The sequence below is a fragment of the Erithacus rubecula genome (genome assembly GCF_903797595.1).
Source record: "Erithacus rubecula genome assembly, chromosome: 8".
NCBI classification, from domain to species: Eukaryota; Metazoa; Chordata; class Aves; order Passeriformes; family Muscicapidae; genus Erithacus; species Erithacus rubecula.
In genome coordinates this window covers 4979281-5005356 of record NC_136659.1, presented here as the reverse complement: position 1 = coordinate 5005356, position 26076 = coordinate 4979281, and the positions used below count along the sequence as shown (strand labels likewise).

At 43.2% G+C, this 26076-nt stretch overlaps 1 protein-coding gene across 49 annotated transcripts in view; it reads left to right on the top strand.

Moving 5' to 3' along the window:
- MAP2 (microtubule associated protein 2) overlaps positions 1-26076 on the top strand; it is a 212356-nt gene that overhangs the window by 147129 nt on the left and 39151 nt on the right. For 33 of the 49 annotated variants that reach the window (XM_079311143.1, XM_079311152.1, XM_079311179.1 and 30 more), the window contains 2 exons: positions 18414-18527; positions 20711-20788. In XM_079311143.1, coding sequence (XP_079167269.1) covers positions 18414-18527; positions 20711-20788 — 192 coding nt within the window. The remainder of the gene's footprint in view (positions 1-18413; positions 18528-20710; positions 20789-26076) is intronic. The other 16 variants (XM_079311169.1, XM_079311162.1, XM_079311139.1 and 13 more) reach the window with 4 other exon arrangements.

The following is a 26076-nucleotide window of genomic DNA, read 5'->3' as shown; positions in this document are numbered from 1 at the left end:
AAAAGAGATCGTGTGAACATTCAGGTGAACACAGTGTTGATAATTGGAGAGGTGATAATGAGGTCTTGTCTCTTTGCTGTAACCCAGTTTTATTCTGTGTTTTACCAGCAAATAAGCAGGAGTGGTGAGATACTGTAGTTCTTAGCAGTGAGGAGACTGAGTGTGTTTCTTATCTTTGCCATAGGTTTGTCAACCTATGTTGGACAAGTCCCCCCATACATACAGAAAAGTGAGGATAACTTTAGAGGATGAAGAGGAATTTCCTATCCTTAGAAAAGGAGGGGAGAAATGCTTTTCTTTGGCTCTTTCAAGCTCTGGTTCTGAATGCTGGTCCAAACATTTAATTGAGTTTGCAGCTAATGGGTGATGAAAGGAGGAAGAAAACCAGTGCTGGCCATCACCAGGCATTACAGTAGTGCCTTTGCATGTTGCTTTTTGAGGCAAGTGGTCAAAATCAGAACAAGATAAAATGGGGAAGCATGTTCTAGGGCATGAAGTAGTGCTGGGGCCACACAGCTGCTGAAGGAACATGATTACTCTTGATCCAGGTGAAGTTTGCTTCAGTCACCACTTCGTGGCCTCATTTCCTCCTTCCCTGCAGTTTTCTCACTGTCAGGTCTTAGACTGAGATCTCTGGTGTGGAAACTTACTGTCAATATGTGCAGCTCTTGTTTGGGAGTCTTAATATAGCTTATCTCATGACATCTTTGTCCTTGAACACTGGAAAAGAATTCCTGGCTCTCTGGAAACTTGTGCACTGCACACTCAGGCACTGGCTAAGCCCACATTTAATCAGTGCAAGGTAAATCTTCATAGGATACTTAAAATACTGTTTTCTTTAAATATTTTCTTCTCTTTTTGAAGGAGAAACCAGTTAGCAACTTACTGTAGTGATAGAAAGGGACCACAGCGTGTATTGCCACTTCTGACTAGTATTTACTAGCTGGATGTGCTTAATGCAGTGTGGGGCAGGACTTCTAGATTTTTGGTGTTTGATTCAGAAATTGATTTTGAAATCAGGATTGTTACTTGCAACAAAATTGAATTTTGCTGTGTTTGTCTGCTTGCAAATTATAACTTCAGTGGGGTATTGCATCTGGTAGGGTTTTTAAACCTCCAATACCCATAATTATTAATAACATGAATCATTTAATCATTTGTAGTAGCTTACTGACTCCAAACACCTAAAGAGAAAATGCACAGGAAGCCACAGTCAATGGAGATAATTAAGCCATGCTGTGGGTTTGAGTAGATTTACAGGGACTTTATTTTCTCTGGCACAAGTCCAGCACTGCAACCTAGGAAAATCTTTGGCTTCTCAGCCTTCATGTTGGAGTCTGCAAATCCCCAGCAAGTGCAACAACCTTATGTGCAGCAGAGCACTTGTTTCAAGAGGGATTTCCCAGGCAGCTGTCCATCACCCAATCCCTGGTGCCTTTTCAGGTGTTTCCCCTGAGGAAGGGCTGCTGCATCTGACTGACCCAGGAGCTTGATTTAGCCACAAAACAGCCCCTAGAGAGAGGTGTTCTGTATCAGGGCAATTGACCCTTCAAGGCACAGCAAAGCAGTAAGACCCATTTGTAGGTGCTGGAAAATCAGAGGGCTGTGTGTTAAGGGAAAAGTTAGGAGAAGGCCACCAGGACAGACACCTTGTGTCCACACTCATGCAGAGGAATGGGGTGGTAATGGGGAAGGACTGAACAGTTCTTCCCAAAAGGCATCCAATCCATCACTACAAGTGACATTTTAGATTTGCACAGTTAAAATATGCCTTTGTGTGTATATGTGTCTCCCTCTCAGTGTCTAAGATTTACTGACAGTGACCTCAATTTTTGGAATCCTCTGAATCTGGCTGTTGTATTGCCTTTGATTGATCTGTCTCAGCATTGTGCTGGTAATGGCTGCATTATGGAAACACATCAATGCCCTCCTTTTAAACAGACTGATAGGAACGTGGGAGAGGGCACAGAGCTGTGGACAGGGCAGCCTCAGGGCCTGATCCAGAGGCCACCCAAGGCAAAGGCAGATACAGGCAAGAGAATAGGCTGGGGTGTTTTTGGCATAGCCCACAGGAAGCTGTTAGGGGTGTGATGTAAGTATGGGTGGTAAAGCACTTATTTCTTTTTGTATTCATTTTGTGGATATAAATTCTTACCTGTACTTGGGCTACCACTGGGAGAGCAGCTGAGCCCTGTGCTGCCAGACACAAATCCCACATTTTTCTGGAGGTGCTCCTGAAGACACCTTGCATTTGGTGCAGTCTGCAGCATCTCACAGCTGGAGAACCACTGAGTTTCAATGTGTTCTCCCTGCTTCATGCCTGTCCACGTCCCTTCTCACTTGCACACACACAGCATCTTTGGTGAAAACCATGGGATTATTGAGAGTGGAGAATGAGACCTGTAGGTTTTGCTGAGCCAAACATTTTCATGTCATATGAAATGTGTGATGCAAAGGGACATAATAGCATAATCCTGAAACTCATTCTGAAGGGGGCTCACAAGGAAAGCTTTGGATTGTACCCAGTGGTAGACTAATAGGATGTGCCTGACTTGCAGTGAAACACAGGAGTGGCAGCCTTTTCTTTGCTCACTGGAAAGTTGTGGTCAGCTAACTGGGAGGAAGGTGATAGGAGGACTACAGATGCACTGCAGCATTCTCTGGGAGCCAGCAATTCAACATAATCCATTTTATTTGAGTTACAAGAACATCAACCTACAAAGGTTTGGCTCTTTGCACTTAAAATGCATCTATTTTTTCAGTAATGCAGTAACTAACCAGTCAAATTTATATAACTAGGGATAGTAGTGGTGAACATTGTGAACCATCTTCCATAATATGTCTTTATATACAGTGACTCAACTGAATAAGTGTTTTCTTCATTATATGCCAAATTCAGTTCTGTAATTGGAGGGGGTTTGGATTACCCACACTGTTATTTGATGAGTTATTTTTTTGACAGATGAAGGGAAAGCATTTCCTGAAATCCTATTACCAGAGCCTCAGGACAGTGTCTGTGTCCTGGTGTCAGACAGTATTAAGGACAGTAACATGTCATACCAGAGTGACAAAACATAGCTCTTCATTAATAGGCAGGGAACCCTAATCATGTGGGATGCAAAGGGACTGTGGTAACCTGTGGCAATTTCCCTGACATGGCACAGCAATCCCACTCAGGCTGGGCACTTTTGTGTCTGCAGTCAGGAGGAAGGTGGGTGGGAGGGAGCTCACGACAGATCCATGAGAGGGGCTGGGGGAACACAGACACTGGTGTGTGTCAGTCTGTAGGTGAATAGAAAGAGGGAGCCCTAGACCTGTGAAGAGCAATGAAGAAATGGCAGCATTGATCTGAGAAGTAAGGAGCAGATGAATGTGGGGATACAGAGTCAGCAGCAGCAGAACTGGTGAGATGGAGGCTGTGAGGGAACAAAGCAAGGGTGGGAAGAGGCAGGGGAAAAAGTAAATTGTGAGTTAAGCTAAGGGCAATAGAAAAAGGTCCAGTTTTATCTGCTGATCCACAGACAAACCAGCTTTTGTGTGGTGGCAGATACTACCCCAGAAAGGAGGGGATTCAGACTGCAGGATGCAAGTCAAGAGAACACTGGGAAGGGGCAAACCACATTACAACTTGGAATGCAATTTATCCTAATTCAGCCCTTTGTAAAGCTGGACTAAATGGGTTTCTGGAACAGACTTATTCCTCTGACGACCCTCTGACCAAAATACACCTTTTAAACAAGTGTATTTCTATAAGGTGCAGTGAATGTGAGCCTGAAAGACTGCCCTGTCATAGCAAGTAGTTCTTGAGTAGAGTCCCTTTAGGTTAGCTGTGCAAAAAAACCAAAACCAACAAACCACTGTGCTGAAGGCAGGAATTGTGCTTGTTTCAGCCTCCTGCTGTGTGTCAAGGAAACAGTCTGTATCCCATTGTCCTCCAAAGGCTTGTAGCAGCCAGTCTCCAGGTAAAGAGGATCTTGTTCACAGCCTTCATCAGCACTGCACTGTTAGAAAATCACCATGGTGCTTGCTTGTGCAGGCTGGGGGGCCCTCAGCCCCTCTTGACTAGGCTGGAGCTGCAATGGAGCAGAATGGCAGCTCCTTGCTTGGGGTAACTAAATGCAACAGCCTCTCCAGGCTGAAATGCACTGAGTGTCACAGCCTGGTGCCATGGTGTGGTGGTTGTTGATTCCCTGCTCTAGTGACATCTCATTTAATCTCCCTTTCCTTTCTCTCTCTCTTGCCATGCAAGTGGTAATATTCTGATGGAACTGGCAGAGACATGCAAACAGACCTTCTTTGTATGGAGGCATTTTTGGTCTTTCCAACAGGACTGCTTTTGTCAGAGCTTTCTTTTTCTTTTAGCTGTTTGCATTGGCTGTCCTGCTGCTGCCCAAGTCCTTGTGGAGCTGGTAAGCCTCCCCAGTAAGCTCCCTGAAGGTCTGTTTCCCAAAAGAGCCTCCCAGCCTTGTTGTCAGATGTGCATTTTCAGCAAGGTCTTGAGCAGTGCAGACAAAATGCACAGAAAGATGTAAAATCAGTGACATTCAGAGCTGAATGTGACTGCTGGGTTTGTCCCATTTCTGTTTTTTTTTTTTTTTGGTTTTTTTTTTACAGAGCTGTAAGAAGTTATCTTACCATGTCATTGATGGCTCCCATGGGAAAGAAGCTGTTAATTAGGCATTTTGATCTCCCTCCCTTTGCCCAGGAAATGTGACAGTAATTACTGTATACCATTATCTCTGCCAGTTTAGATACAGACAAACATACCAGGCACCTGAAACTTTTCTTCTCAGTGTTAAGTGTAGTACAAGTGTCATTTTCTGAGGCATGTTATTGTAATATTATAGATGTATTTGAATTATACTGCTGAAGGTATTGTAGGTGAGGGCAAAGAACTTCTCTGGGGCACTTGAAGAAAATGCTGGGGGCTTTACTATTCTCTGGTAACCTTGGTATAAAGGTCCTTCTCAGTTGTTCTCCTGCAGAGGACCAGGAATAAAGGCATAGAAATTCCATCTTTTCATGTTCCCTACCCACAGCTATCTTCTCCCTGACTCTCAGATATTCAATAACTACTTTATAGACCAGGCTCTGTGGGTTTTTCTGCTAGCCCTATCAGTCAATCCAGTAAGACATCATTTTTTGTCCAGTCACAACCTAAGGGGCTGGCTGTGCCCTCCCACCTTCTCTCAGAGCTTCAGAAAACAGTCAGTGATTGACATGTATTGCTGGAGCTGGAGGGTCTGACACAGCTGTGGACAGAAGGCAGAAATTACTGTCTGAAAGAGAGCAGGGTGAGAGAACCTGGTGTGCAGGTGCTCTTGGTTCCCATGGCTGGGAGTCAGACACATAAAAAACATCAGCCATCAGTCTTTTTTTATCCCTGAGCTCCTCTGGGAGTATGTGGTTCAGATTTTCTTTTGAAAACCATATCAACTCAGGTGCATTAACACCATTAGAGCCAGCTGCTGCAGGGTACCACATCAGTGCTGCATTTGGCCAAGAGAAGGCATCAACCAGCCATTTCCTCTGGGCTCCCTGTTGGTGTTTCAATTCACTTTGGTGTCTCCTTGTTACAATACAAGCATTGCAAAAGCAGATGTGCTTCCTTAAGAAGTGAGAGCAGAGCTCTGGGAGCGTGTTGGCTTGGCAACCAGCACGCACTTGATGCTGTCAGTGCTCCCAGAAAACATCATCTATAACCTCAGAGACATAACAAGGAACAGCAAGGCTGGGATATGGAAGAAGCATCTTTCATAACATGTTCCACCACTTTAGACTGTATGCCATGAGCTCTGATCATCCAAGTTGCCTTTTGGAAACATCTGCAGCCCTTCTTGGGGGACTGCTCTGACTGGGAGAGTTATTGCTGCTGAAAATGTCAAATATCAAATGCATTCTGGGAGTTCCATTTTTGCCTTGTCTCTGCTTTTTATGTTTGCCTATCCTCTCCCTCCCCACCATCCACTTTTAAGTACCTGTTCTAATGAGGGCTGCAAATGCAGACTTCCCTGTTTCTGTTGGTCAGATCTTGACCATCCAGCTGAGTGACTGGTGGGACAGTTGTGCCCTCAAGACACATTTTAATTTGTGGCTTGTTCTGCTGGAGTCCTTTTGAGTTCAGGAAGTGTGTGGTAGGAGACAGCTTTTATGCATTTATGAGTGACATAAAGTAGACAGGACTTGTGAAAGTCAGGAGAAGAGGCACAAGGGTGGAGAGAGCTATCCCAGTCAGCCAGGAGGTCTGTGCAGAGCCATGGCCAGGTGATCCAACACTGTGCAGGACTGTATGCCACCTCCCCACAGGCTTCTGCCCTCTGGGCTGGGCTCAGCTCTGCCCCTTGAGAGGGGGCTCAGCTTCAAAGGTTCATTACTGCTGTGTTTACAGTGTCTATCATAGTCTCCATCATAACAATGGCATCATAAAGGACATTCAGAAACACTGGGCAATATTTGGCACCAAGCACCTGCGAGGTGGAATTGCTGGGGACTGTGCCAGCATGTAATCTTTCATTCCAGTTTTGGTCTGAGGGCAGAAAGATTTGGAAGAAGGTTCATTACTAAACAACAGAGCCTTGTTTTGCAAGCACACAGCTACTCTTGTTCTAGGCAGAGCTAAAATGGCATCTTCTTCTCCAAAGTCACCTTGAAAGGGAAGCAGCAGGTTCTTAGGTGACGGCATGGGATGTGCTGGTGAGCATTGCTGGCCCCATTTCCAGGTTCCTGTGCCATGAAGGCAGTCATTAACCCACTCAGCCCCACACTTCACAAATCCTTTCCTCCACTTTTTCCATTGTGGAAGCTCAGCTGTTAGATGGATGCACTTCTCCAGCTCAGGACAAGGCATGCTCAGGTCTGTGTGATGGGGGCAAGTCCTGCCAGCACAGGGTGGGCATCAGCCCTTCCTCACCCACTGCACACAGGTTTAACTTCTGGTGGAGAGGAGGAAGGTACCATCATATCTCCCACAAAAATCAGAGTCACAAAAAGTCTGCTGCTCCTGGCAAGGAGTGCCAGGCTTGCTGATTCCTTTTTTCCCCCGTTGCCATGCCAACATGGCCCTGCTCAAAGTGAAATCTCTTTTTAAGCTCCGCTGAGAGAAAGTATGTAGCCTAGGAGATTATTTAGCATTCAGGAGTGCACAGGCTCCCTGTGACGTCTATGAGCCTCAATCAGGCTGGCTGACAAAGGAAAGGAGGATTTAGGTTTTTTTCCTCTTTTCCTCTAGCATTTGCTTCTCAAGGTTAAGGGAGATGAGGAAGAGACTGCAAGCACTTTGTGATTGGGACCTCACTCTGTAGGTGCCTCCTCACCTCCTCACTGAGGTGCCACCTGCACTGTAGGTGCCTCCTCACTGAGGCATGGAAATGAAAAGAAAATATTACTTTGGGGTATATTTTCTGTACGAAGTACAAGTATGGGAGAAATATATATATGCAAATTCCTTGATTTGACTATGATGAGCTACTCTGTATTAAAATTGGAAAGCAAAGGCAATCTGGGTTTTAATTTGAGTGAGAAACTCAAAGGAAATAGTAGGAAGCAAGGGACAACCTCTTGTCTTAGTCTTTCATGCTGTTTTAATCAGTGAGGTTACAGTATAGAGAAGAAACCATCTCTTCTCTTGCTGTGTCCATATCCTGGGTAAGGACAGCAAAACTTAGTGTGTACTAGTGTTTTGGTAAGGATTTTTGTTCTGTGGAGTTGCTGCTGGTGGATTAGCTGCTGACTTTAAATTCAATCCTTCTAATGATAATACAGATTTGCTTGCCTTTGCCAGCTGAAGAGATAGAAATCAGCAGAAAACAGCTGGCATTAGCTGGCAGATGAGCACTGATGATCCAGGGCCTGTCCCTCCCAATGGCTGATCTCCAGATTCAAAGACCAGACTCAAAGTGAGATGTCTGTGTGATGCTGTTTAAGCTGTCATTTGTTCTTTGGGAGATTCTGAGCAAAACATTTTTCTCTGCTGCCTCACAGACTGACTAGAGAGCACAGTAAGTGGTGCTTGGAAAACCTCTTCTGAAGTGATGATTTAGAAATGCAGTTTTGGTTGTTTCTTGGGGTTTTGCTAGTATTGAGGCATTCCTCACAACATGTAAAAAGTGCAAGAAACTCAAGGCATCTATCTGTGTACATTAGATCATGGAAGTGAACCCTTCTCCTGTGTGTGGAAAATAACTGTTCAAAACCTTAGTTTTAGTTGCATGCAGTGTATGGAAAATAACTGAGAGATATCATTAGCTCTGGGGCAGGAAAACCTCTTAGCTACTTCCCAGAGAGTCATTTCACTCAAGACTGAGTAGATTGAATAGTTCATGGAAATCAGTTTCACTGGGAGGCACTGGATATTTTGGGAGGGGGAAATAAACCCCAGGTGCTTTGCTTTTTGTTTCAATTTCTTTCCTTGAGACTAATTCATTATGGTATGTGATCAGTTTGGTAGAGCTTCCAGCAACCCATATAGGCTATGGCAGTTAGGATAAATCTGATTTACAGTCTGGTTCTCTGCCCATGCATCTGGCCAGACAGATACTTCTGCTCCTCTTTATGGAAGTATCAGCTGCCAGTGCTGTGTAGATATGGCAGTCTTGCTGATGTGCTGGAACTGTTTTCATCCACAGCCTTGCACCACATATGAGAAGGGGCAATAGGATTCAGTGAGACTGTTGCTTTTTTACCCCAAATTCAGAGCAGGTGCCACATCTAGGGTAACATAGCCTGCACAAGTTGTTAGTGGGCTGAAACTAATCCCTAGCTGTTCCTGTGTATGAGTTGCTTTCTTTTTCTTTTCCCTGTCATTCTTTCTCTGACATATTTAAGAGTATGTCATCCTTCTCAACAATTGCCCTGTCAGCTCTTCCTTCTCTTTCTCACTTATGCTGTCTCTACCTTTTTTTAGTCTTGTTCTCCATATGTGCTTCCAGCTTTATCCCAGCCATCCAGTGTAGCTCCTCTGTGACCTGGAATTTCCACAACTGCTCCTCATTTTCAGTACACTAAGGAGCTCAGGCTCTACCTACAGCTCTCTTGGAGGCTGCAGTGCCCCCAGTCCTGGTCTCAGCTCTCCCTTCAGGAGCTGGATGTTGCCAGCACGATGGCTGCAGAAGCTTGCAGGTATTTAGGTGCCCAGAGAAGACAGCTTTTGGCAAAAGTGGAAGGGGTAGTTCAAAAGGTCACTGAACCACAGAATGGTTTGGGTGGGAAGGGACCTTAAAGCTCATCTCATTCCAATCTCATGCCATGAGCAGGGACACCTTCCACTAGACCAGGAACTCTATCCAACCTGACCTTGGACACTTCCAGGGAAGGGGCAGCCACAGCTTCTCTGGGTAATCTGTGCACTGAACTGATAGACACTGAAGATGCACTGAGGGCTTTGATGTGCATCTCTCACATTTTCCTTCTTCAGGAGTAGGTGCTCGTTTCTCTTTCCTAATCACACTGCACACATAGAGGTGTGTGCCAATAGTTCTCCAAGAGTGGGCAGGCAGTGGATGGGAGTCCTGGTTAGAGGTAGGGCAGTGCCAGAAAAGAGGGGGAGAGATGGGAGAACTGCTGACATGGGCTGAAAACTGCTCTGAAAGTCCATCCACAGCTTCTGTGGGACTGGATTAATCTGTGCACAACACAGGCCAGGGAAACACACCTGCCTTGGTACAGCTGTGGGCTGGACTGGGAAACAAGGCTTGGAAGAGATGAGCCATGCAGAGCTGGGCTGGACCAACACATTGAGCACTAAGGTGAAAGCACATAGGGCATAAGCATATAGGGCATAGCATTGCTGCATTCTTTTTGTTAAATATCCTCTGATGGGTTAAACCAGCATTCTGTTGAATGAGTGATTCAAAGTGATCTTCAGTCTTCCTGACCAGACATGACTAAATCCCACACAATATGTGCACAGGTTAATGTTAATTTTAAACTTAAATCCAGCAAAATTCCCATAGCTTACTGTGAATCCTTTTGAAAGAAGATCAGAGAAAGCACAAAAAGTGTTTAAAATCATCCCAAAAGGTGCTAAAAATGAACCTTAAGGGATGCATCACCTCCTTCTGTAGGTGGCTGATGCTTCATTGACTTCTGTAGAGGTTCTTGAAAGTCAGTTTGTTTAACATATTAACTAGTACTGAAGTCCAAAACTAATATTGGTTTAAAAGTGAGTTACCCATTATAAGTATTTACTCACATTCAAAGGACTAAATATCTGGTTCTTTGTTTTGAAGCCAAAGTGGTTTCTTCTGTGTGAGTTCTAGGGAATTGATACTTCTGGGGAAAGATAGATATAGCTGTTTTGTATGTGCAGGTGTTGTTTTGAGCTGATACCACGTCCCAGGAAAGGCAGTGGGACATCACTGCATTGCTCTGGCTGAGGGTTTGGTGTTGTCAGCTTCAATATTGCTCTAAATTGTGTTGCCCGTGCATCAATGAAACAGAACTGATAGCTTTTCCCACCTCTGATTTGGCTGGGAAATGCTGACATTAAATATTTTGTTCCAGGCAGTAGACTTAAGAAGATGGGATGCTCAGGGGATGCACAGGAAACAAGTATTGCAGTAATGAGGGCTCGTTTTTAAGGCATTGCATTATTCTACTGACATTGGCATGACTCCTTTTTAACAGACTTACATATTTCAGGGGGGGCTGAGGAGGGGACTGGTCCCTTGGTGTTTTGTTCTACAGCTGCTTGACAGCATGGCAGAGGCCTCTGCCTAATAAATGTGCTAGGGAGCCAGAGAAGGGGCTCACTAGAGCTTTCAGAATGGCTCCTGGCTCCTAGCATGAGTCACTTTTGATTTTGCACTCTCTGCCTTGGAGATTTGGGCTATGTGTCCAACTCTCCCACTGAAGAAAGTGATCAGGAAAATTCAGTCAGAGCAGGGGAACTGAAACACACACAGAACACGTGGAAGCAATCCAAGGACAGGCAGCCTGAGCTTCCCTGCTGCTTCCTTGAGTGCTGCAGAGCAGCTGAGGGTGCCCAGGAAAGCCACCCTCCATCCTTGTGTTTGTACCAGAGCACAGCTGGGCCAGCACTGCTCAGCCACAGCCAGGACCCCAACTGTCTGCCAGATTTACTCTGATACAAAGCTGATAGCACAGAACCACAGAATCACCAAGGCTGGAAAAGACCTCCGAGATAATCAAATGTTCAAAAGTGTTAAGGAGCTGGTAGTTCAGATTTACAATCTAGAATTTAAGGACAGCATAGAGAGGCTGTTGAATACCCCAAAACACAGAGGTGTAATGCATTTGCAGTGGGGTCAGCAGGGTATGGAGCTGCTGTGCCAGGTACTCAGCTGTAGCTCACATGTTCCTGCCCTTCTTGCACAGAGGCTGCAATACATCTTTCCCCAGCAGCAATCTGAATGTTCATACCTTGGGAGTCCAATGCATTAAACCATCAAAGCTCTTCCTTTCCCAAAACACAGACCTTTTCTGGCCTGTTCTATTGGTTAGCTTGTGAATCCTGGTGATTAAATTAATCTGTCACTATCTTCACAGATGCTGCAGTAGCTTAAAGTCAACGAGTTTATTAGGGAAATGATGCTTGTCAGTTGTGTTGTGGCTGCATTTAATTTAAAAGCTGATGTTCATATTATTTGCCTTCCTACCTCCTGCCAATTATTGTTAATATTGCCAACATCCAGATCAAGGACCTACTTACAACAAAATATTTGCACTCACAAAAGCCATTTGAAAGCCAGTATTTGAATTCTGTAAAGCTGTATTATGGCTTTTCTCTTCAGTCTCAAGCACTAATCTGTTGGCATTTTTTGGGGTTTTGTATAACTTATTTATAATATTTTGGTCGCTGCTGTGCATTTGTCTTTTAATCTTCATGCAAAAAGGCAGTACTTAGAGCTGTCGTGATCCCAGAGATCCAGTCCAAGATGTATCTTTGGTTTTCCACCCCAGATATCCCTGGGTGATGCCTGCATCTTTTTTTCCCTCAACATTTCAGTAGTCTTGACTGAAACAAGTCATCCACCAGCTTCCAGGAGAGCTATGCATGAATTCAGGACCTGTCCTTAGGGGACTGGCTAATGCCTCTAAACAAATCGAATAGCTATTTGGTTTATAGCCCAGCTGCACTCAGAATTGCAGTACCCGGGGGGGAAAAATCCATAGGTCCTGGTTTGCTTTTCAAATAGTCAAAGATAGCAAATAGCCATTTTGTATCTTTTCTTTCTGTAGGAATATGTGGGGTGTTTTTCCTCACAAGGCAGTGCAGGTTGCTTTGTGCTTTTGTTGTTGACTGGATTCCACTGTGCCAACAATTAGTGCTGTTACCTTGGAAACTGCTCTGAATCCCACTGAGGATTTTGACAGGGACATCTTGACTGAAATTGCTTTGTTTTCACAATTCTGCAAGTGTACATGTAGCTGATGCTTTTGCTGTGCTCTGCCTCTGATCTTTCCCCAAAATTAATGAAACATATTATTTTGTCCTTTTCATCTCACTGCAGCTTTCTTTAATAATCCCTTCTTTTGCCTCAGTGCTCCAGGAACATTAATTATCCTTTAACTGAACTCACTGTTTTTTCTTGGTAGGTATTTGACAGGTGACCCTATGAATCTATGTGAAGCTTTGACACAATCTGCAGTCTCCTTTCTGTCCCTCCCTCCTATCATCCCTTTTCTTTGGATTTCTCCTGGAGCATTTCTTGTGCCATGTGTTTCAAGCATGTTAAACTTTATTTATGCCTTAAACAAGCATGCTTTACAGAGACTAGGAGGCATCTCGGGAAACTCAAGTTCTTGCTGCCACCCTGGTGGCATTGGGTAGAGCTGGTGCCAGAGAGAAGAAGGGGTGATGCTGCTCTAGTGTGGGAAGACTGTCCTGTGAGAGATGTGATGTTTTCATATTAGGAGGTGCTGTCCCTGTTGCTGTGAAATGGGTTCTCAGGGTGGGAAGAAGCAATAGATAAGTGGGCTGAGTAATCTTGCTGAATGGCAGCAGTGAAACTACAGGCAGGAAGGGAGAAGAGCTGAGGAGACAAACTCTGATCTGACTGGAGCAACTGTGGCCTGAGAAATCAGTGACACTGTCACATGAGGTGATGAGCAGGCAAGCTGTACCAGCTCCCAGGTCACTGCCAGCAGGATCCTTGCATCAGTCACTTACCTGTGAGGCTGGGAGAGGCTGTGAGCCCTGCCCATAGGCAGTGCCTCCTGTCAAAACCAGTCCTCAGAATAATCACACAGCACTGCACAGAGGGATAGAGGAGAGGAGATAAAAGGCACTGGTGGATGAGGGCTGTCAGACACAAACAACTGAACAGTTTCACCTAAGAAGGTGAAAACAGGTGTTCATAGCAAACTCAGCTTCTCCATGAGTTGAGTCTCAGGTTGTGGTAGGTTGGAAGAGAAAGAGGAATAAGTGCTAGAGGCTGAAGGACAGCCATTAAAAGGGCACATAGAGAACAGACATCACACACCACTTTGAAAATATCTCACCCACCTGGTTTTTTCCTATTTATAGTTGCAGATTTTTTTTTATAAACTACTTTCTAAAACTATTTTGTGGAAATGTTTATGTCAGGACCTGGAAGTTCAGACACCTATTTTGAAAGACTCTTGCCACCTTCTGTATATCTGTCTCTGGGGCTGGTAAACATGTATGTTATAAAAGCTAATGGAATGGAAAGCTGTCATGGGAAATAAAAGCATTGTAGGTAATGTGCCAGTGGAGACATCTGCAGTCCGTTGACAAATGCAGCAGGATCAATAAGGAATGAAGGAGAGCTTTGAAAATGCATCTTGGCCTTGTACAGGATCTGATCCCAGATTCTGGGTTGTGCTGTAGCCAGTCTTTGGCATATAACCTCATTTACCAGCCCCTGTCTGAGTCTCTGTCTGGGAAGGTCACAAGTCTCTGGCCTCAGGGATCAGGAGGGAGCATCTGAATGATGCCTGCTTTGGTGTAATGCTCCATGCTAGAGTGGCTGGGGTGAGAACTGGGCAGCCCTGGGATGTGCTTGTGAGGAGGGCAGCAGCCTTTGGAGGCATCAGCAGCTGGTTCAGCATCCTCTGTGCATCTTAGTGCTCTGGAAAGGGCTTGTGTCCTCCAGTCATCTCTGGGACATGGAAATTTCAGGGACAGAGTCCTCTGTCCCTGGCTCAGAACAGCCATGGCACTGGCAGCAGCTGGGCAGAGCTGCCCTGGCAGCCCTGCTGGATTTCAGCAGTCTGAAGTGACTTTTGAGGGAGCAGCAGAACTTCTGTCCTGCTGTGCCAGCCCCTGGCCTCTCACCTCAGCCTGCTCCCCATCAGGGCATTGGGGAGTTCATGCTGAGGGTTTTCACTGTGTTTTCTCTCTGTTATGGACATCCCATTCAAGGACTGCCTATACTTTAGGGTGCTGTATTCCCTGGAATCAATCCCTCTGAAACTCCATCTATGTCCTGTGTCATGAGCAGCTGGCATCTTGGTAAAAAGGAGCAGCATTTTACTCTCTACAAAATGCAAAGCAAAGGCATGTTGCTCTTCTTTGTTCTGCTGGAGTCTGATGCAAAGCCATGCTCCTTACTATGTTTAAGAAAGAAATCTATTTGTTGTAACTTCTTGTATGTTTGTGCCATTTCTGTGGCACGAAGTAGAGTCAGAGAGAGTCTGCCTGTTTAAAGAGAGGGAAAATAAATATGTACAAGCAAAACCATGTCTAATGAATACATAACCCAGCATTCACAGCATCCAAGCTGCCTAATTTTCCTCTTTTTTGGTTTTGTCATTATTCTGTTTTGTTTTGGTTTTTTGTTTGTTTGTTCTTTATCATTAGGCTGCCTTGAACTTTAACTGAACCATAAGAAAACTATGAAAAGTCTCAATAGCAGCCCTGTGATGATTTGACTTACCCACTGGATCTTCTATTTATAGTGTCCATTAGTACAGAAAAGTCTGTCCTTTTGCAGCAGTCATGTATGGCAAAAGCACTGCTCTTCTGATGAACTGCCCATGCCCTCTGTGTCACCCAAAATATCCATCAGCAGAGTGTTCAGAAGTAAACCTTTCTTGATTAAAGAACACTGCCAAACAAAACAAACTGAACAAAACCCACAAGCCCAGAGGCCATTTGTATTTTTATTTACTTATTTTGCCTAGCCTAAAATAGAAATTTCTATTTATCAGGAGACAACCTTTCACCCTCCAACATAGCTCCCTGTGGAACATTATCTTTGTCCTAAGCAAATTAAATCAGGAAGAGAGATGAGAGGGTGAGAAGTGTCTTCTGGGCTTGTAGAGCCCATTTGTACTAGAAAACCAGGCTGGATGGGAACAAGTATAAATTCTATTACAAAGGAGGCAGTTTTTAATGATTTGCCTTAACCCTGCTGGGAGGAGGGTTGCAGTAGCTTGGCTGATGGAAAGCAGTTGACCAAAGAGATTTCCTTTGGATATGCTCCAGGGTATTAAACCTCATACACGTTTGCATATTCCATATCAGAAATTAATTGCAGCCTTTCATTAAAATTTTCATGTGAACATAACCTTCAAAAATTGGTGCTTTTAACAGTCTTCCTCACTGTGTCTTGATTTGTTCATCTAGGCTGATAGTATAGTCTTGTTGATGTTGCTTTTGTCCATGGTGTTGTGATTAGTAGCTCGGTGGAAATGTTGACAGGAGGGCCGTCCATGTGTCACATCCTTCAGGTGGGAGGTGGTGGCAGGAATGGGTGCAGGGTTTTCTGTAGCCATGGCACTCAGTGAAGCTCTGTGCTGTCCTCTGTGCTCACCAGAGGTGTCAGGGTGATGCTCTTTCCTGCTCTGAAAAAGCAGAATCCAAACACGGATATACCAGATATCAAAGGATGCTTTCTGGAAGAGCAGTTTGTCTCCAGCTCGTGGAAGGTGCTGCAGCACACCATGGTGTGTCTGGAGGAGGAGGATGGGGCAGGCTGCAGGTTCATTCTCCCAGGTTTTCCCAGCTTGTTTTTGCAGCTGTGTGTGCCTCACAGCACAGGGAACCTGTAAGGACCTGTAAGGATTCCAGATTTGTGTCCAGTCCACTGGCCTGCAGCAGCAGCACCATGTGAGTCTGGGAGGATCTGGGAAGTGTCTGCTTTGTGTTTCTCACAAGAGGAAGGAACCAAAAAGCACCTCCAGCATCTAACAGGTGTGAAAGCAGCCCAAAATGAGCTGCAAAGCCCCAAAATGACATGCAGGCCCCTGAAAGACAGCTGGGAAGATTGCTGGGCTTTAAATCAATATCCCTGTTCTTTGATCTATAGGACTGGCCACATGCATGACTTGATTGATGGGGTTATGGAGCTCAGTTTGATTTACTTAACCACAGAGGGGAGTTCCATCTCATACTAGGGATGTGTTGTTGAATAGAAGAATAGAACTAGAGCTGCATCTATATCATACATAGCCTCATCTCAAAAAACAGTTGATTTGTTTCCTCCAATGTGTAAGGCTGCCAGAACTTCTTGTCCCTGACAGCAGGAAAGCAGCATCTTTAGATTTCTAATCTGAATTTATCCTCAAGTTTATATTCATATATTTAAAATGTTTTTTTTTTTTCAAATTCATGTTTTTCAAGTCAGCTTGTTTTTTTCATTGCTTGGTAGCTGCTCTGATGTATTCATCCATCTACTTTTGCTGTTGGCAGCAGCAAATGGAACTGTTGCAGTCACTGCCCTCCAGGTGACCAGCCAGGTGTGCAGTGAATTGTAAGGTATAAACACCAACAATTAGGAATGTTCTATGTCAGTGAGTGGAGATTTTTAATACCTCATTAAATAGTTTGTGTAAAAGAAATATTAACCTGGCACTTTAGTTTTAGACAAACATGGCTGTGGTAATTCACGCTTGTGTTTTTTGGGAAAAACAACTGGTTTTTCTAAAGGAAAAATGAAGAGGAATAGTTTCACAGTAAAAGTACAATAGAATTATGGAAGAGTAACTGTGAAAATAAACCATTATTAATATTATGGACAGTCCCTTGTCAGAGTGGTTGCTGTGGAGTTACATGTAGGGCATTGATTTGAACATACTTGCTCTTCCCAGCCAGTTCTTGCCTGAAGGATGCAGTAATGGGTGAGCAGAGCTTTTATTCCTGCCCTCAGGATGGTGATTGATGGGGGCTCTGGCAGGAGCAGGGTGTATTGACATCTGCCATTACAAACCTCTGTCTCCACACAAGGTCTGGAGAGCACTTAAGTTGTGCTCTGTTCCCAGGTGTGCCCATCTGTGCAACTGGTGGCCTTCCCTAGGGGTCAGCTCCATCTGTATTGGAAACAGCTCTCAGACAGCACTTGGATATAGCTGGAGAGGGAAGGAGTTTGTTTCCACTGAGTTTGGCTGAGAGATAGAAATATATTGATTAAAGACTAAGGGAGAGCACATTTATCTACAGATAAGAGCCACAAACCCTTTGCTCTCTGAATTCTGCTGGACAGCCCTTAAGATCTTGATTTATTACATCAAAGGCACCTGAACTTTCAGAGGGGAGGAAACTTCTCTGGTTGCTTCCCCATGCAGCTGTGTGCCTGATGACATTTCACTGCACCTTTGAGTGGGTCTGCAGTCGAGCTGTGACAGTTTCTCATTTCGGAAGAATTCACTCCTTGAGTAGACCTACTACTACTTTCTACTTGGCAGAGCAGGCAGCTCCTCAGCCCTTCTCAGGTGTGCTACACCTTGTGGGCAGTGGGGAAGAGCAAAGTGTGGGTTCTGTGGTGCCCAGCTCTGTCAAGCATGCAGTGCCTGAGTCAGAGCATGTTGGGGGCCAGCAGCAAGGAGCCCATTCCACCAAAAATACCTTATTCTCTGCATGGTACTCACACCTACTGTTTAAATAAAGCTTTGTGTGGCAGTATTAAAAGGGGTGAGGAAGATGAAGTATTGATTTTAATCATGCAGGAATGTTATTTGGCCCTTCAAGACCCTCATCAGCATAGATGGCTTTCTGGGAAGTATCTTTAATGCATACTGTGTGCTGCTGAGGAGGAATTAGCATCCAAAGGGCATGTTGGAATGCAGCTAACTTCATATATTAAATGTCAAGAAATTACATAAATCAGCTGCCCATTCTACCCTTGTTTGCCAAACAATACCTGCAGACATTTTCTAGACATTTAATGGATGATCATCTTAAAATATTGCAGTTGCTGCACATTGTCCCTAGTAGAAAGAACATTTAATAATGATGCTCTGTGCATCTTGCTTAGAGCAAGCTCCTGATTTTTATAAATACTTGGCATTTTCCACTGAAACCTTTGGAATATCTGGTCCTTCTCTTTTATTTTTAATTATTTCCTCGTCTTTCAGGGGAAAAAATTACCTTTTAAAAATGGGTTAAGTCAGCCTCTGTTTTTTTATTGTTTAAGCTAATCGTTCTGATTTTAAGACACCATTCTGATTAGCATGCTTTTCTTTCTTTTTTTCTGACTTTGCTACTGCCACAGAAGAAGTGTCTGCAAGGATAGTACAAGTAGTAACAGCTGAAGCTGTAGCGGTCCTGAAAGGTGAACAGGAAAAAGAAGCCCAGCACAAAGATCAGCCTGGATCACTACCTTTAGGTAAAATGAGACAAAGAATGTTCCAGGTATCCTTGTGTCTGCAAATGTCTGTATGTGTATTAAAAAATGCAGTTCCAGCTGTGTATTTACATTGGTTATGGTTGTGGGTAAACCACAGCCACCACTGGGTGTAAATGCTGGAACCCACAGGATTATGGCAGGATCCTTGTATTCTTGGTGTCTCATTCCCTGTTTGCTCTAACAGCAGTTCTCCACCTTGTTTCTGACACCAGAGCAGCTCAGCCTGTGTTTGGTGGTAGGGTTTTGTCATCGTGTTGGCTGGGATGGATTCGTGTCTGAAGAGCAAAAGGTAGAGTGACATATAAAAAACAAGTGAGGCTTTGCTGGTCGAGTGGTAGCTGCTCAAATAGATGGAGGGGGAGCCCCTCCACAGGAAGCAGAAGGGAATGGGGACCCCAGGCTGAGAGCACCAGGCAGAGTGAGGGCAGCTTGTGGAACAAGGAAAGCAAATGCCACCAATCTGTACTGGAAAGGGTAACAATGCCACTGGTCCATGCTGTGTCTCCATCCTCCTCTGTGTAATATCTCTGAAATACATGTGTGTGTGTGTGTATCTATCTATCTATAAATGAAGGTAGGTATACAGCCATTTGTACCTAAAGTGCTTGCTCCTTGCTAGAAAACTTCTGCAGTAGCTCAAAAACATGTACACCAAAGGCCAGAGAAAGGACATACTCCATCTTGAGGTAAGGAAGTCTTGCAAGCCTGCCCTGGGATAAATTCTGCTGAGTGCATGTTCATTGTGATTAAATCAAAACAATGCCTGCAGTGTTTTCCTCACAGGCAGTCTGCCTGCTTTGGTGTGGTGCTTGGTCCTTACCTAGGAGTGAATTAAAGTCAATGAGTAATTTAGAATATTTGTTGGAAATTTGGTTCCCACGGTTTTTGCTTCATTGAACTAACTTAGAACTGCAGCAGGGGGATGTGTTGCTTGGTAATTCCCTTCTTTGCAGAGACTCAGTTTTACATGGAACACCCCAGTTCTCCAAATCACTCAGGCCTGGGAGAAGTAAAATGGATATTCAGTTCTATCTAGTGAGATAAGTAATTTAAAAGACTCTGTGAGAAGTATGTCTTCAGTTAACAAGTGTTGGTGTTACAGTTCCTGTGGTCAGATGCATTGTGATGAGTTTATAAATAATCTGTTCCTGGACAGCACATCTTAAGGACAAGTCACATATGGTCTTTTCTAAATCACACTGAAATCAATAGGAAGAAGCCTGGAAAATTCTGTTGAGGCTTTGAAAGGGGCCTGCTTGTGCTGGGAAAGAAGCCTTGAACAGTAAACTGAGATCTGCATGTTGGAAGGTGCTGTTGATAAGACAGACCTGTTAAAACAGATTTGTTTGGGCTTTTTTTTTTTTTTTTAAACACTGGTTAAGTCTCAGGAGTGGATCTGTTTTTAAAGAAAAAAAGTTCTCAGTGACTGGTATGAGATCAAATGCAGAGGTTATGCTGAGTTCACTTAAGAAGCTTCTTTAGGATTTCATCATACTTGAATTGAAGTAATTGGAAAAAAAAACATTTGTTTTCAGCATCTGGTCTCATGACTGGGAATGAATGTAAATCCTAGTCCAAGTGCATCTAAGTTTTCACTGTGCCTTGCTCAGCTGAATCACTGTTATGTCAAAGCTGATATAAGTTCCCTGTGCTGATACCTTTTAGACAAGCAATATTTGCGTGTGTTCTGCCATTAACCTTGAACTCAGCAGAAGAAAAGAAAGTGTGCAGAATGGAGATTTTTCATGTACTCAAGGTGAATTAAAGAGACTGGCTGCCAGTTTCTGATAGTTGGTGTGAATTTATAATACGTCTGTGCTCATATGCTTTTTTGTTGCTGCCTTGGATGACTGAATGCTTTTTAAGGGGCAATACTGATTTAAAAGAGTATCGCATATTTGCTTTTTATATTGTGCTCTATAACCAGAAATTTGTAAATAATTCATACCATTAGAAAACAAATCAATGGCAGAAGAATAAATCCTTTTATTATAATTTCAAAAGTTCATGTATTCTGCAAGAGTCTGTCCATAAATATGGCAGGCAGGAGGCCCCATCAGATAATTCCTCAGCTGGGCAGAACAGGCTGACTGCAGCTTATATTGTGTATTGGTGTTCCTGGAATTAATGACTGTATCTCATTTTCACTGTTTGATTTCTAGCAGTTGAAGAGTCAGCCAACCTGCCTCCTTCCCCACCTCCATCACCAGCTTCTGAGCAGACTGGAGTTCTGGAGGAAGGTAAGGGTCTCCTGGACATTGCAGTACAGAGCTGTCAGCAGAGGGATGAGACATGAATCTGAAGGATGGGAGAATGAGAAAATGGAGATTCTTTCTGCAGTGGAGATACTTCTCATGTGAAAAGATAAGGCATTCTCAGCAATAACTCCCCATCTGCAAACCAGCTGCAGTGCATGGATGAGGTAGACACATGCACAGAGGTAGCTGAGGGATATGCTAAGTACATCCATGCTGAAGAAAAAGAAATAGTGCTGCTCACTTTTTTGTCTGTTGTATGCAATATGAGCCAAGGTGTCTGCTGCTCCAGTGTGATCCATACCAAAACTATGATTAAGTATAGGTCATCTTTTGTTCCTTGAGATGTGTTTGGCTGCATTTTTAAATTACCATTGCTTTTTTGTTTGCAATCTTAAATGCATGAAAGCAAGGAGATTCAGAGCTGGATCATTTCTTTGGCCCTTGACCTGTAATTCACACTCCAGTGCCTGCATGTATTGGAAGTTCTGTACACAAACTGCAGCAGTCACATTCTACATTCTAGCCTTACAAAGCAAATTTCTATTCTGTGGGTGTTCAGTTTCAGTAGCCTGTGATCACTGCATTTTCCTCCTGCTCAAATCTCCTCCAGCAAGGAACTGATGCTTAATGTTAAGCAGAGGCCTGAATCCCAGTGAAGCTGCTGCAGTGTAGGCGTGTGCAGGAATGCTTTGTTCAACAGAAGATGACTGCTGCATCAAGGCCAGCACAATAGGGAGACAGCAGTGGGTTAAAACTGAGCTCTATCATGGGGGTAAGAAGGAAGGATTTGGGTTCAGAATCTCCAGGGAGCTGTCAGTTGAACTCTGCCATGTCACTGACATTTCTGTGTGTCCACTTACTTCCTTCTTGGATTTTCTTTCAGCATTTTCTCTTTCTTTTTGTTACATAAGTGCATGGAAATAATTTCCTATCATCTGCTGAACAAACTTTGTTGGTATTTTAACACAGAGCCTGTATGAATTTTGCTATTTCACTTGCTAGCACTCTCTGACTCAGTTTATGGGGACACTACAATTAGGCATGTTCCATCACACAGTCATTTTTGATATAATGAAATTACAGTCTGTGTTAACAACAAAATTTGTCAGTCTGCTCTACTGGAAGGGCCTATTTGGTGTGGTTAGTAACAGTTACAAAGAACTGGAATAATTGATTGTTGTTGGCTTTTAAAAAAATCTGCCTGTTGTGTGTTTAAAAAATAATACAACAGTACCTAGACTCATCACACAGAGGTAATGGCAGTCAGAATTATAACTGAAAAGACAACTGATAAAGCATTAGCAAAGATTTTTAGAATTGCTAGCAGGGTTTTAGCACTGTTTTTTAATATATAATTCACTTGACTAGTCCTATGTATGCTTTTTGATTTTTTCATATCATGGTAAAGGGCTTGTTCTTCTGCTTCAGGCCAATGTCAAGGTTCTTCCATTAGCCTCAGGTTTAGGTTTGGCTTTGTGTGCTGTTTGTATCAGCTGTATAATTGCATGTATTTTAGGATTTTATAAAGTACTTATATTGGTTAATTGACAGGAGGTTGTAGATGGGCTCCATAGCAAATGGAAAGCATTTTGCTAGTTGTACTAACACAGGAAGGTGGCAAAACACTCTACAACTTGAGGTTATTACCTACTGCCAGACTGCAGTTCCCAGCTGTGCAGATGACTCAGCAAGTCACTTAACATTGTTGTTTTCTATTTCTTTGCATGTAGAATTGAATTAATATGATAGCACCCTGCAGAGGTGGTTACAAGGACTGGAAGGACAGTGTTTGGAAGATGTTTCAATGATTTACACAATGTCATGGTTTTAATAACTTTGAAATAATTTTCTTTAACATTGGTCAAAAGAGACTTTTCCACAACATGGAAGATTTTGATCCAGTGCTTCATTTTTAAGAGTAGGTGGCTGGTTTGTAAGCAAGTATGGATAGAAGTGATATCCTGAGTCTTGAATGAGCTGTTCTTGTTTATGTCTGGCTCTCAAAGAGGAACTCACAGTAGAGTTGTTTGAAGCAACAGAAAGAACTTTGAAATAATCTCACTAGAAATTTATTATGTTGCTTTTTTCCAAAATACCAGTGTTGTCAGTTCAGTGTAATATAAATGGTAGTAAAATTCTTGTGCTCTATTCTGTATTAGAAAATACAGTCCTTATTTTCTGTGGGTGAGTTCAGTTTTTGCTGACCTGAGTGAGCCAGACCTGTCAATTTTATTCAGGCAAAGTTCCCATTCAGAAGAGTTTGCCTTAGTAGGGTTTGACCCAGTTTTACTGTGCTTGTTTAAACCTCCAGTTCCCTATATCATCTGGCTATCCATCCTCATGCATCTTTACATTGTCTGTCTTTCTGCTCAGTAAAATACAGTTTATTAATTTATTGAACAAAAAAGGTGAGCACTTGGTGTATCTGCCTCAGCCCTTTTTTCCCCTTCTCCTAGAAGCTTTTCCTAATGCACTTGTCAGTGTGTGCCACATTGCTTTGAATCCAAGAGACTTCTTCAGTCAGTGTAGGAAGGAAATCACTGTTGTAGGCTGACAAAGGTGGATGTGGCCAGCCATGCAGCAAATACAAATTAAAAGAAAAAAAAAAAAAGGTAGGAAAGACAGAGAGGTTTGTGGGTCAAGTTTATTTCATGAAAAGAGTCGGTTGGATGTAGGTTTCTTTGATTTGGCTGCAGGAAAACATTCAAATGAACCTGTCCCTTTATACTGCTGCAAAAGGTAAGAGAACTGATTTGCCTTATTGTAATTATTATATTTATTTAAACTATAATAACATAATTTTGTCCAGGAAATTAAATTCTCCCTAGCACCCTGTAATCCTTTTATCAGTTGTATCTGGTCATGCAGGACTGATGTAATATTCTAATTCCTTAGCATTTATTTTGTGTTCTGTGCCTTTTGATGATAGTCAACGTCTTCATGTAAAATGAATTTAAACATTACAGGATAGAAGGGTGCCTCTGATGGACTGTCTTCCACTTTGAAATAGGCAGGTTAGCCTTTTTATACCAAATCAGAATGTTTTGTAAACTGAAAAGAATCAAGTGTTGCATGAAAATGGGTATCTGTTGATTGTGAAAATTACTCCTTGAAAGGCATTCTAAGAATGTTCAAAGAAAGTAAAGCAGACTTAGCCTTTGTGAGAAGTGATTTTAATCTTGGACTTTAAAATGCATTAGGGATTTTCCCTTGCTTTGAAATTGAAAAGATTATAAGGGACTATAATAACAAAGGATTTTTTCTTGTTGCTGAAATAAAAGCATAGCCTCCTTAGAAGACATCATTATCCTGTTAATGAAATTATCTGCATTAATTCTGAAAATATCTTTATTCAAACTGATAAAAAACCAATGTAAATCTGTAAAATAGCCACAGATGTAACAGCTCCAACCAGTCCCAGGCTTTGCACTCTTGGTGATTTTGGACCATCCCAGTAGCATGTATTAAGCATTTTTACTGCTGTCAGTTCCTGAAGTTTTAAGGAGCAGAGGCAAGACTTCTGTTTTCTTGCCTACACTCTGTTCAGAGCCTATGAAGAAGGGATTTCCAGCCTTGTTTGCAACAGCGTAGAGAAGTCCTGGGATTTCACTCTTGTTGATGCATTTTGCTTTTGAAGGGCTCCTGGATAAATAAACCCACAGCTGGAAGGAGAATCTCCTCTCCTGCACCTTCTCTGTGTTCAGCTTCTTGATCATATCAACATTCCCTTCTTTTCTTCATGTTGTCCCAGTTCCAGCTGGAGAGGTGGCAAGAGCTTCTGCTCATTCAGCTCTTGTCATCAGTAATTCATGGGCTGGTGTGAGGGCACCCTGCAGAGAAGAGGTTGAAGTTTTCAGCCTTCTTGGATTTAGGACTGAGTTGATTCCTGGTCTCTCATGCCCTGAACTGTGGGCTCACCCCCTGTAATTTGCCTTTTGCAAACTCCGAGCCCCCTCAAATCTGTTAGAGAATTTTGTAGAAATGTTTCTGGAAATTTCTGTTTTCTTCTGGATAAGAAATCCACAGGTTCTGCACTGCAAGTAGATTGAGGTGATTCACTGCAACCCTGCTTCTGGCTCTTAAGTGCTAGGGAAAAATGGGAAGCTTGGGCACAACACTGTGCTTAGCATTTCCTATTGCAGTGCTGTGCAGAGCTTTCTCCTTGGCAGAAGTGGGTTGCCAGGCTGTTTTTCCACACCTGCCTCTTTTAATATTGCATAAACCCTTGAGTATGGTTGGATTCCACTACATAAGAGAAGCAGCCAAACTGTCAGTGGTTCAGGCACTGAAGAAACTGTGAATGCAGTTCCCCTGACTGTGAATACAGTTCTCCTGACTGAGTTCCACGTGTGGTCTTTGTGTCCCAGCCAGCCTTAGTGCTGGCACCAGCCTTAAACATGGACCATCTTTCTTTTGCAGGGCTGTGATATAGAAACTGCTAATACTGACATTCATTGCTACTTTTTCTTCCCTTTGGGACGTGATTGAGCCTAAATGGGTTTCTCCTACAGCAATCCTTTCCTAGGAAGAAGAAATCCATTCCATGACATTGCAGGGCACTTGCTGACAGTTACTTAAGAAAGCAGAGGAGCTTTTTATAAAGACATAGTGGTTGTCTTGTCATGATGTACTATAGAAAGAAGCTTAAAACTTACTGTTGCTTGCCAGAAAGCACCTTAGAGCTCTTATAAATGGGATTGTTTTGGATCAAGATTGTTTCCAAAGCTTGGGTAATCACAGTTAGGGTAACACTTTTGAGCCATCTTGTTTTGGCATCTCACAAAGAGATCTGTTAACACTGCCTGTGTTAAAGCCTTGCTCTCTGACTTAGTGTTTTGGATCTAAGAGTGAAAGTTTTGGGGGCTCTGGGAGAAATCCTGTAAGTTATAATTGCCTTTAGAAAGACCAGGGACACAAAATATGGACTTGTGCTTGAAGCTGGTAGGAAACCCAGTGGAACAGCTACAGCTGCTTAAGGCACCCTGTGAATCAGTGTTTATCAAACCACCAGTTCTCATGCACTGAGAATGGACTTAAACATCTTTTCTCTAGCACTAGATGCTTAGTTTTTCATAGTTTTATTTGTGATGAGAGGAGGACTCAGCCTACTGGAGTTCCCAAGGCTCCCCTCTAGGCTTGTACAGATGAGGTGGTAGACCAGTCATTTTCACTGGGTAGTGTTATTTTTCTTTGTCTTGCAAAAACATCTCAAAACTGCCCCTCCCTGTACTTGTCAGTAGCTGGTGTAGTCCCACTAATGTGATTTTCTG